Source organism: Colius striatus, chromosome 3 (genome assembly GCF_028858725.1).
Source record: "Colius striatus isolate bColStr4 chromosome 3, bColStr4.1.hap1, whole genome shotgun sequence".
NCBI lineage: Eukaryota > Metazoa > Chordata > Aves > Coliiformes > Coliidae > Colius > Colius striatus.
In genome coordinates, this window is record NC_084761.1 from 20,220,552 (window position 1) to 20,240,021 (window position 19,470).

Consider the following 19,470-nt stretch of genomic DNA (forward strand, 5'->3'; position numbering starts at 1 on the left):
GTTGATGCAGCAAGGTCTTGTCTTTTCCATGAGTGCTCCCAGATTGCCTGTCCCTCCTTCCTTTGTCTACAGAAGTCCTTTCAGCATTTTTTGTGTGTGTTAGTTCCAGAATGAGACTCTTCACTTGCAGTTTTAGCAGAGCTTCACTGGTGAAAAACTGCTCCAAATGAAGGCTTATTTCAGAATAACTGGGTTTGCTCTCGTAGACAACGTCTTGCTCCAGATTGTGTCACTCCCCTGCAAAGGTTTGTTTGGAAAAGCCTAAATGAGAATTTCCTTAATCAGGAGCTCTCACTTTCACTTGCAGTTCCTTGGAGTGAAGTCTCAGTGGTCCTCTTGATGCAAGGCTGTCAGCAGTGGCATGCAGCTCCAGTCAGGATCCCTGTACAGTTTGTGTAGTTGTGGTTTGAAGTAGATCTACAACTCTAATGTATTTTTGTGCAGGGGAAGTGTGGACCAGTGAGATCTGTGCTGGTTATTCTGCAGGCTGAAGGAAAGCTTCATTTTTTTTTTTCCTTGGTCTATCATTTGAAGCCAACCCTCTTGTGTAAGTTTCTATACTGTGAGATACAATCTGAGGAAGAAATATCCCAGATGAGTTAAATAGGCTACTGTTAAGGCTGGAATTTGAAAAGTGCTGTATTTATTACAGTAGTCCTTTGAAAGCCAGAATAAAAAAAAAACACTTGTCCAAAGAAACCTACTACCTTTTCAATACTGTGGTATTTTAAGTGTCCAGAGGGTTTGTGCATACTGATGTGGATATACACGCCTTTAGGTGATGCTCTGAACACAAGCAGGTTTCTTATTCCACCTGTCTCATCCCCTGAAATATATTGTTTAAAGAACTGTTCAGTTGCAAAATGGATACCAAACTGAAGTCTGAAAAACGATTGAAACTCCTTTTCAGCACCTTAGTGGTATGGGGAATAGTGCCCTTCCACTCGACCTTACGACCTTTAGCCCTCTTTTAGAATCGTTTGCTTAAGGCTTCAGTGCCATCTAGGATTATTTGCATTCTCACTCTGAAATAATACTACTGAGAAATACTACTCAGTGTTTATTACCACTCTGAAGTCGGTGGGTCAAAAGAATAGCGTGTCCGAGGTTGCAGTTTCTTATCTGTATTTTCTTGACTTGAGAAAACCAAACTGGCCAGAGGAGTGCAGGTGTGGTGCTACTTCTGTGGGAGCGGGCTTGTTCATTGAAATCCTGGGAGGGTTTGGAAGGCTGTATGAGGAACACTTTTTTTTTTCCTCATTTTTTTTTTATACTTTAACTGTAATCCTTTTTATTTGACCAATAAAACAAGGCACATACTCTTGTGGGACCTGGCAGGACTTCTTTATTTAAGACAAAGGAACAAAGTCACGTGTAGGGCTGGGTGCTGTGGCTACTGCGGATTCTGCCTGCTGAAGCAGCAAAGGTGGTGCAGCCCCACACTACTTGCCACTGCCATGTCACGAGTTTCTTCACCTCTCCTTGCCCTGGAAGCGTTGCCAGCTGCTTGCGGTGGAAGCTGTTGCCAAGGTCCTGGTCCCGGGAGCCCAGCCGCTGACGAGGCACTGTTACTCGCCCCTACTCGCGCGCTTCTCCCGTGCCCTTCCCGCCGCCCTGCGTCAGCATGGCCGGCGCGGCGCCGGTAGGACGCGGGTGCCTGCGCGGCCGGCGCATGCGCGGGCAGGCGCCGTCCCGGGGCGAGACGCGAGCCATGTGGCGACTCGTGCGGCCGGCGGCGCGGGCGGCCGCCACAGCCGCCCCTCCCGCGCGGCTGACGGCGGCGGCCGCGAGCGGCGGGCCCGGCGCCTGGTACGAATGGGCAGCCCAGTCGCCGCCCGTGCACTGGGCGCAGGACGGGTTGGTGGCCCTGCAGGCGACCGCGGGTCTGCCGTGGTGGGCCGCCATCGTCTGCGGCGCCGCCCTGCTCCGCACCGCCGTCACCCTGCCGCTCGCCGCTCGCCGCCCACCAGAGCCGCCTCCTGGCCAAGGTGGGTGCTGAGGGCAACGGCTGTGGCAGGGCAGGGCCCGAGGGTACGGCCAGCCCCCCTCAGGGCGCCCTGGGCCGGCTTTGGTGTGGGCCGTGCGGCGGCGGGACGCGCGTTCTCGGGGGGGGTGCATTTTGCGATAAAAGTAGGGGCAACGCATTCGTGGCCATGCTGAAACCATTCCATAAAGCCATTGTTGTGTAGTCGTGGCCGCAGTTCCTTCTTGGACCAGTGGTCCGCTTGTGTAGCCTTTTGGTCTTGTGTGGCAGAGGGCACCACTGCTCAGCAAAGGTTTTCCTGTGATTATAAACTTGCGTTGGTCTTTCTCTGGTCACCAGAGTCTAAATAAAACTGGAAAACAGGAATATGCCTCTTTATGGAGACTGAGTTGTTTCTGCATGAGAGTCAGCTAGCGTGTGCAAGGTACTCTCTAGTTTCTGTGTTAGCGAAGCTCTTGCTAAAGCTGCACCATTAAAAAAACGTGAGGCAAGCTAGCCTTGAGCAGGTCTTAAATACCTGCTTTTTCTCAGAAGTAGGGACAGTGATTGAAGTAACTGAAGACTTTACATGCTGTGCTTGTGCTTGTAAAAGAGCCTTTGCAGTGTGATGGTACAAAGTAGGATGTTTATCCTTTTCTGTGCTCTTTACCACCTCAAGAAGATTTAAGGGTGGTGCTTCACAGCTGCCAGAGCTCCAGTTTGATTGGGAATCAGTTGGATCTTTGTTCTTCACCAGTCTAAAGGTCTGGCTGGTAAATGCAGGTGTGTTTCTTGGACAGGGCTCTCCCGTGTCCATCATTCAAAGAGTGTTATTGCAGGAGCAGCATAATTCTTTTATCGCAATGTTTTTGGTATGGGAGTGGTTTTTATGATGTGGATCTTTTTCTGTTTGATTTGATTTTTACAGTAGTGACTTCATTTTTCCTTTTTTCGTGTTTGCAAAAGTGAATGTGATATTTTACTCTTGTGTATATAATAGAGGCTCTTATTCCTCAGGATAGTGATTTCGATGACTGCAAAACTGTGTGTTCTGCTGGCATTTAAGTCTTTTTGAAGTGGAATTAAAGAGGTTTTTTTGTTGAGTAGCTGGTCATAATTCCTGAAGGAAGACAAAAACTATGTTTATTAAGAAGAAAAAATGAGCTATGTTTATTTTATTTAGTAGTAAGACAGTCTCTTTGTTACTGTAAATATTTTTCAGTAGTACTTTCATGTGTTCATTTTGTGTAAAGATAAAAGATGTTCATAAATGTGTGCCTTGTCCTTCACAGTTTCTTTTAGTATCCGTATGATATCAGGAGATGAGAAGGAGTTGTTATGTGTAACTGTGCATAAACATTTTTCCTTTTCTTTAGCTAGTTGGAAAACTTGCAACCTGAGATTAAAAACTTAGCAGAACGTCTTCGCTATGAAGTATCTGTTCGTGCAAAGCAAGTGGGTTGGTCTGAAAAGGCAGCCAGGTAAGATGGTAATTGTATCTGCTTTACCAATCTGTTCAGATTGAGGGGGTAGCAGGAGGAAGTCCTACAAACGACTAGTTTTCAGAAAGATTCTGCCATTGCCTAAAGCTTAGATTTCCTTACCGCTTCTACAATTTAGTTGTGCTTGTTATATCATCCTTCAGAGTATATCCATTTTAAAGCTTTGAACTTGTCACAGGCTTATGAATACAGGGCCCAATCCAGGGCTGGCCTTGTGGTCCTAAGTTACAACTAAAGTTTTTGTAGCTATTAGGGTATCCAAATACTCCAATAACCTGAGGCTGGCCTGGCTGTGGTCCTGTTAGTGTGTTAGTGCTGCTCTGCACTCTGTGCAGTGGCAGTGTATCTGGGGTAGTATACTGAGGATTCAAAAAGTTATACCCTAGTTCAGACAAAAAGCACCATGAAATATCAGGCAAGTTACTGGTAGCTAGCAATGACAATGTGAAATTTGGTTGTGAAAAGCAGCTTATAGCAGTGGGGCTAAAAGCCGTGAGGAGAGGGAGCTGGCACAAAGCTGAGACACGTTTGAACAGGAGTGGCTTTCAGGTTTTCCAGAGTTGCACGTAAATATGCCAATAGGAAATGTACAGCCTGCAAAACCATTATGTCAGAAATTGAGAAGCTACTCTGTATCTGGTATTGTGTGAGAACTCTTTTTTTCTGTCTGAAAGGTTCCACTTCAAGAAAAACCTACGGAGAATTATTACAGAACTGTATGTCCGAGACAACTGCCATCCCTTCAAAGCTACTTTACTGGTGTGGGTACAGATTCCCATGTGGGTTTCTGTGTCCCTTGCCTTGCGCAACTGCAGTGTTGGTGCTACAGGCTCAGAAGGTGATTAATCTGAAGAGACACCCTCTTAACAGCCATTTTTATTCAATTATTGTTTTTACCTCTATTTTATTGGTTAAAGAATCTCATGAGTTTGATGCATAAGCTGATACAAAAACTACACCCCAACTAAGTTTTTAAACTTCATATGGTTTAAGCATAGATAAATATCTGACTTAAAAAAATAGTTTCAAAGGCTTTTGTTTGAGTAGATTGTACATATTGTACTAGATTAAACCACAGCTCACAGAGCCAAAGAACTGGTGTCTGGACCACACCTATAATTTTCTTTCGTTAGAACTCTTCCAGCAGGTGTTTGCAGCATCCAGACTGTTGCTCATCTCTGCTTGTGCACTCTAGTGGTCTTTCATCATGGTGTGTGATTTTTAAAAGCAGCATCAAGAGTCTGAGCTCTGGGAAAATCTGAGACATTTTGTTAGGCCATATGAGCATTTCATTATTTTGTGGTTTTATGAAGACAGGGTTACTAGTGAAAAAACATCGTCTTGGGATTTTTCTGGTTCACAAGACAAGCACATTTAGCAAGTAATATTACCTATACCACAGCACATTCAGTAACGATCTGTGTGAAATTTCATCTAAAGTAGTATAGACAAACTGAATGTCTGGGGTTTTCTTAAATAAAAATACTGATATTTTGACTTCTTAGGAGAGGTTGTTCTTGTAAATAAAAATGTAACAAGATACATAGTTAAGGAAAACATAATTATTTCAAAACCACAAAATAAATAGTCATTGTAGGTTACTGCATTGTGTATTTTCCTCACTGGCTTGTAAAATGGTTGTTGAGATGAAGCTGATTTTTACCACAGGTTTACCTGAATCAGTGTCTGTCACCAGCTAAGTTGGGTCTGGGCTTGTATCTCCCACCATTTTTTACTTGCACTGCTGCAGACTGCCTTTACATGTGATCTGTTAAACCAAAGATGTCTCCTTTAACAGTGGTTATTGTGTAGGTAAAATGTCCCTAGAAACTTGGGTGGTTTGATAGTAAGACATGGTATTGTTCTGTCTAACTCGAAGTAGCAGGTGATACTTAAGTCTGTGTTTCCTTTGAACTCTTCTTCCAGTTCAAGAAGAGTTTTCGGCAGGTGGAGCGTTGTGGTTTACAGACCTGACAGCACCAGATTCTACGTGGATTTTGCCAGTTTTGCTTGGGCTTGTGAATTTGCTGATAGTGGAGGTACGTTACTGGAATAAATAAGATGATTGCAAGAGGATAATTCTTCTCATAGAACTGTAAAACAATATGACACAGTTATAAACCATGGTAACGTAAGGATAGTTTCAGATTGTTGCTGCTTCAAATACCGTGGACAGAACTTAAAAATAACTTCATCTGCACATTTGAATGTGTGCTTTGTTTAGGGAGGACAATTTCTGACATGAAGTCTCAGATACTTTATTGGCTTTACTTGAGCTTCAGTAAAATCCAGTCTTGACTGATGATTCTCTTAGAATGACATCTGGTGAGCTTCCTAGGTGCTAAACATCCAAAAGCAAAAGGAGGGGGTGTTTTACTCCTTCACCCTTCCAATTATTTGTTACTGCCTTGTGGTTAAAACTCAGAGTATTATGTGTTCTTAGTAAACTGAAAAAAAATCAAGAACTTTTAAAAATTGCTGGGAAGATTAGGAAAAATAGAAAAAAATATTCCTTTCCCATGTTTTGAGGTAATTTGATGGTAATAAGATTCTTATTCTTTTCCTGTTAGGTGTTCTCAACAACTTCTAATCATCTGGAATTGATCCTTACTCTCTTTTCTTATATATCACATGGACTGATGCATCTTAGAGAAAAAGACATGTTTCTGTTCTCATTCCATTGTCTGTCAGTGCTTTGGGTCTGTTTGGTGCTGGCAGCCTTTTCTCAGAGGCGTGCGCTTTAGGCTGGGCCTTTAGATGTGCAAAACTGACTGTGTATAGATACTACACCTTGAAATATTCATTAGTTGCTCTGCTAGGCTGGTACAGGATTTTTTACAAAGGACTAAACATGTAAAACATAGGGCAAGTTTAATGAAAGGTTGTAGTCGTGTGTTAGTTGTAATGAAGGATGTAAAATGGAAGTGATAGATGAATGAGAGTGCTGGGTTACAGGAAACCCCACTATTGCCTTTTTTCTCATTTGAATCCTTTCAAACATAACTAGTTTATAACTGTGGATTTCTCCCCTTTCAGATCTTTGCTTCGCAAAAAATGAATGTTTCCAGGTTCCAGAGGCTTGCTACGAACTTCTTTCGAGTGGTGTCAGTCGTAATGATCCCTATTGCTGCAACAGTCCCCTCTGTAAGTACAAAGCCTTAGCAGTGCATCCATTAATGTGTAGTTCTGATATGTTCCTGCTGCTTAAAGAGCAATCCCAGTGCCTGGTGTGTTTAATAGACTGTGCTCTCTATTACAGTGCACTCCAAAACAAATAAGATGTTTTGTCTACATATATGTTCTTAACATGTTGGAAATATTTTTGTCCAAGAGGAAAGAAATGCAAACTCTCTTTCTAAACATAATTTTTACAAGCTGGGTCTTGGAAGGATATTCAGAGCAGGTCAGCATTGTTTTTATGATCTCAAAAATGAGGGGAAAACTTTACATGAGGACATATAGACACAGGTGCACTAAATGTTTGCTCTCTCTAAGAGGAAAAGAGCATAGTTCTTAGGTTGTGACATTTCCTACTTCTGATTTTTACCAGTTGTTGTACTTGTGAATATTTTTGCAGTGGTTAGCAAAGCCAAAGTATCTAGTTCTTTGGCTCATCAACTTATAATCTGAAATATAGACATTTAAGCAAGCTTAATATCAATTCATGATTAGCAGTTATGGCACTTCAGTATAGCATAGATGACTTTTTTTTCCCAGAAGAGTTGAGGAGGAGTGCAAAATACATTTGAGATGGAAGCCATTACTGTTATTGAGAAGAGTAGTTTTAGGTGAGTTATTTACTCACCTAAAACTGGAAGTAACCAGAGGTTATGGTTCATGCAGAGCTGCCTGAAATCGTGGTGTTTCAATTAATCTGGGGAGGAGGCTGAGCTGGGTGTCTGTCTCGTTGCAGTCCATGGCGCTGTACTGGCTGTCCTCCAGCTTCCTGGGGCTCTCGCACAACCTGCTGCTGCGGTCTCCCACCTTCCGGCGACTCTGTTGCATACCCAGGACCAAGTCTGACTCGGCTACACCATACAGGGATGTTATGTCTGCCTTGACTACCAAATACAGTTTTAAGAAATGATGTCATTTGAACTGTTGGAAGAGCTGTCACACAAATGTTGCAGGGGTGATTGGGCAGTGCTACTTTATTGAGATGTACTTATTTACTGTAAAATGTTGCAGCTGGAACTATATTTATTTTCCAAATAAAGTATTGGTGGGCTGTGAAGAATACTTGTTTGGCACAAGTGGGTGTTCTTTGGGAAGTTTTGTCTCAAGGATAGTTGTTTTACACTTAGAATAGTGCAGTAGTACAAATTTGTATCCGTAATTATTATAATGAACTGTGAAGATGAACATAAAACTGTGCCTCATCTAGACTGCATTCTTGTACTGAAGCTGATTTGAGCTTTGGGCTAGCAAACAAGTTTTAAGGTGAGAGAAAAGGCTAGCTGTGCTGACAGTGTAATTAATGGTTTATGTAATGAAGATACTGGTACAGAGTGATTAGTGTAATTGGGTATAGTCATTTAATGTGTAGCAGATTCACATGATAGTCTTGTTTCCCCTAACTGCAAAGTAAGCTGGATCATTGTCAGTCTCCTGCATGTTAGATTTGGCGTTAGGAGGACGTGTTTTTTGTATTGTTTCTGGTGATCACGTATTGAGTGACAGCACTCTGTGTCTTCTTGATCTCTTTCTGTTAATGAAATACAGAATAACACCTGCTAGCAGGCTATACTAAAATGAGACAACACTTTGAAAAAGAATGAATGATGATAAGAAACCAAATACTTCAACTGTATATAAAATATCTTTTTTAATCTAGGTCATAAAGGTAAAATGCAAATATTTTATACCTTACAGGACATGCATGCAAGATTTTTTCATGTCAGCATCAGTATTATTGCATGTAGGCCTTTCCTGTAAGGGTATTCAGTTTGCTCTGCACACGTCTTAGATCAGCAGACATACGTTGTTGTGAAGCTGCACGTGAATGTCCCTTTGCACAGAAGGCTGGCAAGCCTGGTCTCCTAAAAGGTTGTCTTTTATTCTTGTAGAAGCAGAAATCTGAATAGAGGGCAAAGCATTACTTGTATTCTTTGCTCTCAGATGGTTGCCATAGTGCAGAGTCAGGGTGATTCATGTTTTAGTTGTTAAAGTTAGTGCTCGTTAACCTTCGGTAATAGGAATTGATTTTTAAAGTAACTGGGAATTTTTTGTCATTAGGGAAAACTATTTGTCACTGGGAAAGAGAGAAGCAGATGAGGTACCAGGAAGATGTAGACAATGGTCACAAAAGCCTTCATAGTGGTGGAAAGAATCTGTAGTCTTTTGTTTTATTTCTTCTGTTTATTTCCTGTCACCTTCACCCCTGGGTAAAAGATGGGGTTGAAGGAACTTATCAAGGTTTGGCAGCAATCCTCCTCAGTTGAGCAGAACTGAAAATAACCTAATAGCAAACCTATGTTTTATCTTTAATGTTGCAGAATTACTTGCTTCACAGTTTTGTACCAGTGTGGCTGCATGGAGACATGAGGCCATGGAGCTTGGGAAGATAACAGTACTCTTGATGCAGCCTACAGAATTTTAGAAAGAGTGACTTCATATTTTTTGTCATCTCAAATAACATAGCAAGGATTTAGTGAGGTAGGTGGTGATATTTTGTTTTTCTGAGAGTTCAGATGCTAGGCTTAGCAGTTGATAAATACACCACAGAATAACCAAAGTTGATGGAAACTCAAAAGCATGTAGAGAAGGACTGTTAGGTGATAGATTTAACGGGAACTGGCCACAGAGAAATGTATTTAGAGTTAACATAAGGGTAAGAAATGTTTAGAAAGCTTCTGGATCTCATACTGTTAAGACTAAAAGGAAAGTGCTCAGAAGGTGAGTTACTCCATGCTTCTGTTTTGTTTCCTGCACTTTTGTATGAAGTATGTGTTTCTGGGTGCTGTTAGAGACGGTCTCATTTGTTCCCTCAGTTGATTTGCCAAGAACACCTAGTCACATTTTTAAAATAATTGTATTTGTTGGGCTGAGTTTGTGAGTTTGGAAAATATTGACAGACTGGGTTTTTTTTTGTCCTTGCTTCTTACTCTGATAAGTAGGGAAGACTGAGATATGAGGGTGGCACAGAAATTTTGTTTTGTCTCACTTATGCATCCTTGATTTCCCGTCTCTGTGGTACAGGTCCAGGAAGACTGAAGCTGTTTTATGGTGGTGACGTGATTATTCTTCCTCTCTGGAAAAGAGTCCAAAAGTTGCTCTGGAGCCTTCTATTGTTTCTGTTGGAAAATAAAAATGAATTAGTTAAAAGGATACGAAATCAATGAAATCCCAACTATTCAGACTAAAACTGAAAAGAAGAAAAACCCCAACTTGGTAGTTAATTTCACTCAGTGATAACTTCGATAGGGCTTTGAGTTTTGATAATCTGAGGGTTAAGTTTCCCAGGAGCAAACAAACTGTACCATGTGTTTTGTTTTGGCTGTTCCACATACCCAGGTGGTAAAATTGTGTCTTAGCAGATTTTAGCTGCATTCAGAGTAAAGTTTTTAGCTTTTGTCACACTTCAGTGTCGGTATATCTGAGTGGGGGAAGAAGAGGCAGAAATTCTGTGTTTTTCCTTAGTCTTTAAAAGCACAGAATTTTAACTTGATACCTCTTAATTGATTGGTTAACACTTACTTGGTAGCATTAACAATACGGTGTAACTTTCTGCCTACTATATGCTCATACAACTGTAACTTTACAGATAGGGATGAGATATGGTTTCTGTCTGAGAACAGCAATTCTGGAGAAAAAGTGTAGATATCATAGCACTAATAGTGCTGTGCTTGTGCACAGGTTTGACTGGTTTATGTGTGGAGATGTTTTTGCCATGTGATTATCAATCTTGGAACACCAATAATATAGCTACATCTGTATGCTATACATACAGATAGTCTTGTGTCAGAAAAACCTTTCTGTGTGTGAACCTGGGAGTTAAGGCAGCAAAAAGCATCTTATCTGATATCTAACAACTCAAAAACCACAGGTAAGGAGGTCAAGATGTGAGGTCACAATTGATGTGATAAAGCCCTTTTCAGGGTTGCATTAGATGTAGGAAATTGTTTCTAAGTTTGTAGAGGGTTTTAGAGATCTTCGTGAATATTGTGACATTTGGTTTCAGTTGAGGGTATTGGAGAAAGTGAGGGCGAAGGTGGTGTGAATTTTTGACTGGTAAGGTGACAGTAGGGGGAGCTGGTGCACTGCGCAGCTCAAGAAGAGCAGTCCTTAGTGGGATTCATGTCGGAGGGTTCACGTTTCCAGCCTGGGAACAGGGCATCCTGAAGCTTCTGAGCAGGACCTTCAACCTGATTCATCTTTTTTCTAGTAAAAAAGTAACATGGGATTTCTTGGGAAGCATGAAGAGAGCCTTGAGCCTGATTGCTGAGACATACCTCGCACAGATCTGCCAGGACACCCTAGTGTTTAGTATGTGGGTTGTTAAATTTCCCACTCTGTTTGGTGTACTTGAAAATCTGCTGCTTTCAAAGGCTTGAGTTGCCCTAGGGTGTGGTGCCTTTTTTGTCTTTGGTATCATGTTTCTGCTGGAGCAAGCAATATGTGGCATGTAGATAAAGAGAAACAACATATCTCACAGAGCTACACACAGATACATAGATAAATGTGCACCATCTGCTTTCATAATACCGATTCCTATATGCAGATGATGATGCAGAGCTGACAGATCTTTGCCATGGGAAGGGTATGCGTAACAGCTATGCTGCTTCTTGTTAGCTGTTGGACTGTCAGGGTTCTAAAGTCTGGGACAGCAGTCGGGCAAAATGTTTTTCCTCCGTCTTTCATCTTGATGCCATTTCAGGACTTAATCAGCCCGTCCCTTTGTAGTGTACACTGCATTTCCACCTCACTGCTATGTCCCTTTGAAGTAACCCAATGTTAAACACTGCTAAATCTTGGAAGTAATGACAAGATCTTGCTAGCTGCTCCCTCTTTAGGGCTGAGGATGCCAAATGGAAATTGTCAGGTGTTGGGACAATCCCTCTTAGCGCCTAGTTGTCTTTGCAAAGCCATCGTTTATGCAGCTATGTGGCCAGCTGCCAGGAGGACTCCTTTTTCTTGTTTCACTTGTTATTGTTGGATTACCTGTATTTAATTGATCTAACTTATTTCTAATGGTAAATAAAATACTCCTTCCTTTGAAGCTCAGCATAGCACTGAGAGCAACAGAAACTGCCATTCTCTTAAGTGAGGGTTGTTGCTCTGTTTTTAGAGTTTGGAGGATCAGAAGTTAATATCATCTTAAAAGACAGAGGAACAGGCCAGTGGGGAATGTGCACCACATAAAAACTGTCAGAATTTGCTTAATCCCTTTTTTCTTTCTTTTCCCCTTTATTTTCTTGATTTAGGCCATGATTTCATATTACAGCTAGACATTGCTGGATCTGTCAGCAACACAAACATGGACTATGCAATTGCGTTTGTGTCAAATTAGAGGACATAAGTAGGGAGTTTATGCTGACATAGAGGCTTTTTCATGCCAGCTGTGGGGGCAAGACTGGTCCTAGATCTAGTGAAAAGTTAGTCACAGAGAGACACTACGTGCTCCAAGCCTGAAGCTACAAACTTAACTGGCCAAACCTTTTGAACACATACATATTGGCAAAGTGAGTTATCAGTGGCTTTTCATGAATGTCACCGTAATGGTTGTGGTCATTTTTTGCTGTACACAATTAGCCTGTGGTGCTGTGGGCTTTTGGATTGGGTAAGGATTTTGGTTTGGGTAGGAATACTGTCTAGGCTGGGTGACTAGCATGGATTAAGCTAAGCACACACATCCATATATTCCTTTAAATAAAAAGTTGAGACTCATTTGTCTAAGTGTCAGTTCATAATTTGAGTTCTTGTATTAACTTTGCAATTGAAGTAGCAGTTGATAACATCTTTAACCTTCTTTATGTAATGTAATCCTCTAGTTTCAAAGAAAAAAAGATGAGTCCTTCAGGAGAGATTATTGCTGCTTTCAGGAGGATGGAGCCAGGCTGGTCTCAGTGATGGCCAATGATAGGACAAGGGACAACAGTTACAAGCTGGAACATAAGAGGTTCCAGAGAAACGTAAGGAAAAACTTCTTAACTGTTCAGGTGAGGGAGCACTGGAACAGGCTGCCCAGATGGGTTGTTGAGTCTCCTTCTCTGGAGACATTCAAAACCCATCTGGACGAGTTCCTGTGTGACCTACTATAGGTGGCCTGCTCTGGCATGGGGGTTGGACTGGATGATCTTTCAAGGTCCCTTCTAACCCTTAAGATTCTGTGATTCTCTAATGGTAGCTGCAGGGCTCAGATGACTCTTTTTTTGCCTACTGTTTCCCTTGTCTGGGGAAATGAGGGTCCTCTCTGGCAGGGGGAAAGATACCTCTCAGGGTCTTCTTGCAAGGTGAGCAAGAAGAATTTGCTGCCATGTGAGGGATGAGATACTTAAACTTGGTAAGCATGCTCTCCCTGACTATTCCTCCCACCTGAAAACTTGGGCAAATTCTTCATTGATGAAATGGTAATAAAAATGATGTCTGCTTTTCCTCAGTTTCATGGTAGAAAATAGCAAAGTCTGCAGTATTGTCAAGTGCAGTCAATAAGAACTGGAATTTAAGCCTATGATTTCCATCTAATTTCCTATTTAGACTGGTGAATTAAGACCATCATCATCTCTCTGAAGCAGATAAAATCTGTTCCACACAATACTAATGGGGAGACAGTACTAATGAGTGGTGTAAATTTAAAGGAACTACTAGAATTTGCCAAACCTTTTTCTCTGAATTCTAAGCATTCTGATTTGAGCCATTTTTTAAGCTTATTTTTTCCTTAAAACTAATCCCCAGTATTTGTTTCCTGATTCTTTTTTTTCCTTTGTAACACTGAAGTACGTTATATTATTACTTGTTTGTATACCTTTTAGCTTGTTTGCAGGGTATGTGAGTAATCACTTGTACAAAAGATAGCTTGTCCTGCATCAATTAAATAAATGTTATTGGAAGCCCCTTGAAAATAGGAGACAAATAATAAGTTTTTGGGTGGAGAATTAATGGTTTTACAAAAAGCCAGCTTGCTTTGGGGTATTGGAAAACATTTTCACCAAGACAAGTAACAAATGTAGTTCTGTACTCCTGGAGCAAACTGGTATGCAAGTGATGGAATATTAAATGCTGAGGAGCTGGTTTCAGTTAAACAGCATATTTGGAAGTTATCCAGATTGTTTGTGCTGGAGATGATCTGGCACTTAACCAGATCATCTCTTCTGCTCTGAAAACTGCCCTGTCATTATAGTCTTCAGAAATTACAATGACTAGAGTGTAAAGACAGACTAACCAAGTTAGCAGTGAAGAATTCGCCCGTTTCTTGCAGATTCCAGAGGGAGGACTTAACATATAACAAATAATCCTGACTGGCCTGGAAAGGAACCATCTATCACTGCCATTCCTAAAAGCTAAGGAAGGGGAAAAGCAAGGATGATAGTCCTCATGCCATCCTTCAGGATGGAAGATCTTGTGTGGGAGCTGTCATGCTTCACTTTTCCTAGAAGCCTGTCCCCTCAGTTCAGCCACTCACATCCTTCCATCTCCCACTCTGGGATGCCACAGCAGTTTCCACACAGCAGATGTTTGCAGTCTAGAGTTCTGCAGATAAAACCTAGAAGGCATTTAAATTCTGGAGGTAGCTTTTATATGGTGCTGCATTTATGACATTGCCCAGAATAGTTTCATCATTTGTTTTTTTTTCAATTCTTACTGAATTTTAGTATTACTGAAGTTTACTGACCAGACATCACTTGGAATCTCATGATCTGACTTCACGGAACGATTACGGTGCAGGCAAAAGTCTCAGTTACTTGTTTTTTCCGAGACTGAAGCAAGGCTTTTATCCTGTGTTCCTCAAGCTCTGAGTGTTCATCTCGTACTGACAGCAGATAGTTGAATACAAGTATGTTCCTGCAGAGAGCAAAATCTTTACCATGGCAAGTGTAGAAGCAGTGAAAACTTGCAGCTCCCAGAACCCTGGTACTCAATTTCCTCATGAAAAAATGGGGTATTGTGCTGTATGCCCTGAAGCTTAATAATACCAGACCTTTTTAGGTCTGGAGAGACATAGGGAAGGCAAACACATTTATCTTGCCTTCCTTCAAGGAAAGAAATCCCACTTTTGGATCCACAGATGGTTTTGGTACTTGTTACTAGAATACAACTAAGAACTTGTGACACTGTTACAGGCTTCTGTGGGTTTATGAGTCCAAGGCTCAAATGTGTTGAATGGAGGGGCCAGAAAGCTTGAAAAGCCTTTCAGAATGTTGATGGGCACCACACATGTTTTAAAGGGAACGATGTTGTTAATTAGAAACAGATGCCAGCCTTCAGCCTCAGCCAGTTTTGCAGAAAAGAGCCCATCAGATTCAGGAGTTAGGCCCTTATTACATTTATTTTGAGTTTGTCTGCAGATTGTTTCTCAGTGCTGATGAAAAGTGGTATGCAGTTGTTCCAGAGTAGATAGAATGCAAAACTGTGGTAAATGATTGGTCCTTGGGAATGCAAGAAGGTGAGAGATATCTCTGGATTGTAGTTAAAATGTATTCTTGCAACTAGATTACAGCAAGCCAAAAAGTTGCTTTTGCAGACTCGTCTTTTAAGGTGATCAGTTTTATTTTCACTGAGATGGGCTAGGAATCATCAGGCAAAGACATAGTACCTTTTGAAGTACTTGAACAGCGGAGAACACCTGACTGCCTTTAGGCATTGTTCTGTTTGAGGACTGTGGTGGATGTCTGTTTGTCATTGTGTATTTTCTGCTTTAGAAAGGTGTTTTAGAAAAACAATGAACTATAAACTTTTCCTGATAGGACATTTTAAATATAGATTTGACTTTAAGTTTTTGAAAGGCTGAACTGGATTTGAGAGGTCTAGTTGAGACTTTTAAGTCTATAATGATTTTCTTTCAGCACCTGAATTGGAACAGACAAGTGACTGATAGAGGTTTTTCAAACATGATGACTAATGTGTGGAAGTACAAGAGACTCTTGAAGAGTCTGAAAGAAACATTATTCAAAACTGTGTTTGCAGGATAGGTTAATTTAAGCAGACTGTTAGAAGAATTCAGAGATCATTTTTTCTCTATTCAAATTCTTTGCACAGTTTTAGTTTCAGCACTGTTGCTGAAAAGCCTTTCCATGAGGAGAGCCTTTCCTCACATTCTTGGTTAATACAGCTGCCACAGAGGAAAAAATAGTCATAAAGGTATTTTTTGAGCTCCAAGTGGTTATTTGGTAAGTTATTTCTTGTTTGCCAATTAATTTATAGTGAACATTGTTAATTACAGGGAAAGGAATTTGTCAGTGAAGCTTCTCAGAGAGGATCCCCACGTTTTGGTCATGTTTCACATCACTGGTGGGCATCCTGAAAGTAAGAAATGTTGTCTAGAACTTAGCAAGACAAATGAGTCAGGAGCACAGTTCCCCTGAAAGGACCATGCCTTTTCTAGACCTTGACTGATCTGGTACCACTCACAAGGACAAAAGAATGATTGCCAAAGCCATAGGGAGTCAGTGTTCTGAGCACAGTACGAGGCTCTGCCATGGGGACATTTATGTCTCTGAGGGTGGATGTTCTGGCGTTCCAGGGTTTTTTCATGCCTTTTGTACTACCTGTGCAGCACACTTTGTACAGCTACTAATTTACACAGTAGATTTATGTAGGTTCCATGCTTGTAGTGTGGCATGGTGTGAACATGATGACATCTTTTCGTTGTTGGAGTACATAGCTAGTTTGCTAGTTGAAAGTGATAAGCACGTGTACCCTGCCTACTCTACCTGTCTTGTTTCTCGCAGAATTGTAAGTAATGTCATTGCTGTACAGATGTGTTTTGTTCACGTAGTTGAGATGCTCTTTATCAGCTCTGCAGGAGGCAGTTGTTCTGTACTCTTGGGTGGAAATGCATAGCTTCTAGAAGTTTAGAGGTCTTATGTATGAATCAAGACACTCCAGCCATTTTCCTTTCACACATCAAGAAGAATGTGTCCACTAAGAGGATCAGGGGACTGGAGCATCTTTCTTATGAAGAAAGGCTGCAGGAACTAGGGCTGTTTGTCCTGGAGTAGAGGAGATTGAGGAGGCACTCCCTTAATGCTTAAAACTGTTTAAAAGGTGTATATCAACAGGATGGGACAACACTTTTTTTCTATGGTGTCCAGTGATAGGACAAGCAGTAATAGACAAAAGCTGGAACACAAAAAGTTCCACTTAAGGAAAAAGTTCTTCATTGTGAGGGTGAGGGAGCCCTGGCACAGGCTGCCCAGGGAAGTTGTGGAGTCTCCTTCTCTGGAGATTTTCAAAACCCTCCTGCTCCTATTCCTGTTCCTGTGTGACCTGATCTAGGCAGATTTGCTTGAGCAGGGGAGTTGGACTGGGTGATCTTTAGAAGTCCCTTCCAACCCCTACACCATTCTGTGATTTTGTTGCCCATCAGAAAGGGGAATATGCATGCTGATTTTAATTGCTTAAGAGGCCTCAAAGTCTGTAGCAGAGCTGTGAGTGAAAACTCACTCTTCTGTGCTTGAATTCTAACAAAATCCAAACAATGTTTTTTGTGTGATGCACATCCATATTGTTCATACTACTTTGTATTTTCCTTTTCCTTAAAAAAGTAGCCAGGTGTTAAGTGATACCTAGAAAGCACAAATTCTGCTTAAATGCTGCACAAACCAAGTAAAGAAATTTTTCAAGCAGAATTGAGATTTGCAGATATCCAGACCTAGTTTTTAAATAGCTGAGCTGACCCGAGCCTTTCTTCTGTACTCAGTAGTGTATCATATGACACTTTTGTGAACCAAAAGATCAGCCTCCATGGTTTGATCCTCCAAGGTTTTTTTACTGTCATTAGTCCCTGTATGAAATAATGTCTTACATCTTGCAGGTGATTATCAGATTCGTACTTTGATAAATCTGGAAATATTGATAGGCAAGCTAATTAGTTCCAAAATGTCCTTGCAAAGATAGCTGTGTCACAAATATACTGTTAAATTGAGGGATGTGTGGGAGAGAGAGAGCAGAAGGGAAAAACGCTGTTATAGTTTCATGTGCAATTTGGAAAATTTCCCAAACTGTACTGTTTGTGTAGTTGCTTTCACGACACACTGTGTCTTGGTGAATACATAGTTCAGCATGGCATAAAATATTGCTTCTTAAAGAAGTGAGAGTGTTTCTCCAAATCTTTGTGGAACTGCTGCCTATCAAGTGGTTGTAGTCTGATTTTTTCCTCCTTAGTCTACAGCTAGTACCTCAGGCAGAGTGCAGTTATTTGCCCTCCATCACATATCAGAAGCAGTGAACTGAGTAGTGTAACAGAGTAAAGGAGCTGCATGGCATGAGTCTCTAACAGTTTACCTAGTTAGGTGTACTGGAATGAAAGAGGCTGAAGCAGCTTGAATTGAGCCAATGTGACAGGAGTGTTACAAATGGTCTGGGGTGATGGATGCTATTTTTGTGCTTGAGTTGATGTGGATCAGATAATCCTGCATTTTGTATTTCTAGCAGCAACTCATGGCAGAGCTGGCAGCTATGAGTCAACTCTTTGATAGCAGGATTGGTTTGTAGGTACTTGACAGAACATCTCATTGTTACAAGAAATAATTTGTTTATTTTTTGGTTTTGGGGGTTCTTTATATTTAAAATAAATTCTCTGTCTATAGGTTGGGATTAATGAGCTTCAGAAACTGACATGTCTCTGCTTGCCCTAGGAAGAGAGATGCTAAGGTATTCCTTCCAGCCTGCTGTTCAGGAGAAAGTAGAAGACTACTTGCCAGCTCCTGGGTCCTCGTACTCAGCACCCGTGGAAAATGCTAGTGGCCCAAAACAGATCAGCTGTATTCCAAAGTGATCCTGGTTGGAAGAGAGTTAAGATGCAGGAATTCAGTTTTGGATGATGAACATAATTACCCTTAAAGGCTCAAAACTGAGGCTTTTTTTGTTTCACATGCTTGACATAACACAGATGGAAATCATATTGAGTATAACTGCAGATTTATGTAAGTCGGGAAACCTAACTTTCTTGAGGAAGTGAGAGTCAGAGGGACTGCACTGTAAAAATGTGTGGTCTGTCTTCAGGCAACTAATAGTGTACTTCAATGAGAGCTGCTGCAGGCAGATAAAATTCTCCTCTACATGAATTTCTGAGCTGTTAGGCTAGGAAGGGAAAAAGAAGTGTGGAATTTGAATGCTCTTAATGGACAAGAACTTGAAGCCTTTTCATCTAGAAAATAGTTCAATGATAAAGTCTTCTAATGAGGGAAGTCGGTTGCTTAGAAATGGATCTAATAAAATCTTAGTAGTGGCAGTACACTTCAGGCACGTAATTTCTGCCATAAGGAAAAAGTTCAAAATTGAAAGTTGGTGAAGAAGTTTTTAGAGCCTAAACTTTGTCTGATACCTTGTGGGTACAACTAAAGTGTTTTGCCTTGTTTAGCACTTGGTGCTATTTGTGAATTTTATTAAGATTTAGCTGTCCAGGCAAAGGAAACAAGGGTTTTTTTTTTTTTTGTTAAAGTTCTGTGAAGCAGAGGAACTTAAAACTTGAGACAACTTCTGAAAATGTTTTAGTTTATACCTAAACATGACACTATTATTCAAACATCAGATATATTCCTGAGTCAAATTCCAAATAAATTTGCCTACAACACCATACCATGAGTTCCACATCATACTGTTGTGTCTGGTTTTTTTGCAGAAAGCCAGCCTTGATTCAACACTTTTTGCTTTTTTTACATTTGTGGAAATTTTGGTTTTTAAAATGTATGTGTCTTGCTATTCAATATTCAAGCCAGGAATCGGGCTTTCTACCTTTTCTCTAGATTTCCATTTCATACAAGTTATTTACTGATGAAAATATTACATACATTAGCTGTTAGAAAATATTCCTATTCCTTATTGTTACAGATCCAGATTTAGGAT

The 19,470-nt window shown here is 40.9% G+C and overlaps 1 protein-coding gene across 1 annotated transcript; it reads left to right on the plus strand.

Moving 5' to 3' along the window:
* Window positions 1-1,624: 1,624 nt before the first annotated feature.
* Window positions 1,625-7,685, plus strand: LOC104553606 (cytochrome c oxidase assembly protein COX18, mitochondrial). Its single transcript, XM_061993156.1, is given in 7 exon segments — window positions 1,625-1,945; window positions 1,947-1,988; window positions 3,344-3,444; window positions 4,140-4,303; window positions 5,392-5,504; window positions 6,502-6,609; window positions 7,379-7,685. Coding segments are annotated over 7 exon segments (1,023 nt in total). The 3' UTR covers window positions 7,553-7,685.
* Window positions 7,686-19,470: the final 11,785 nt, after the last annotated feature.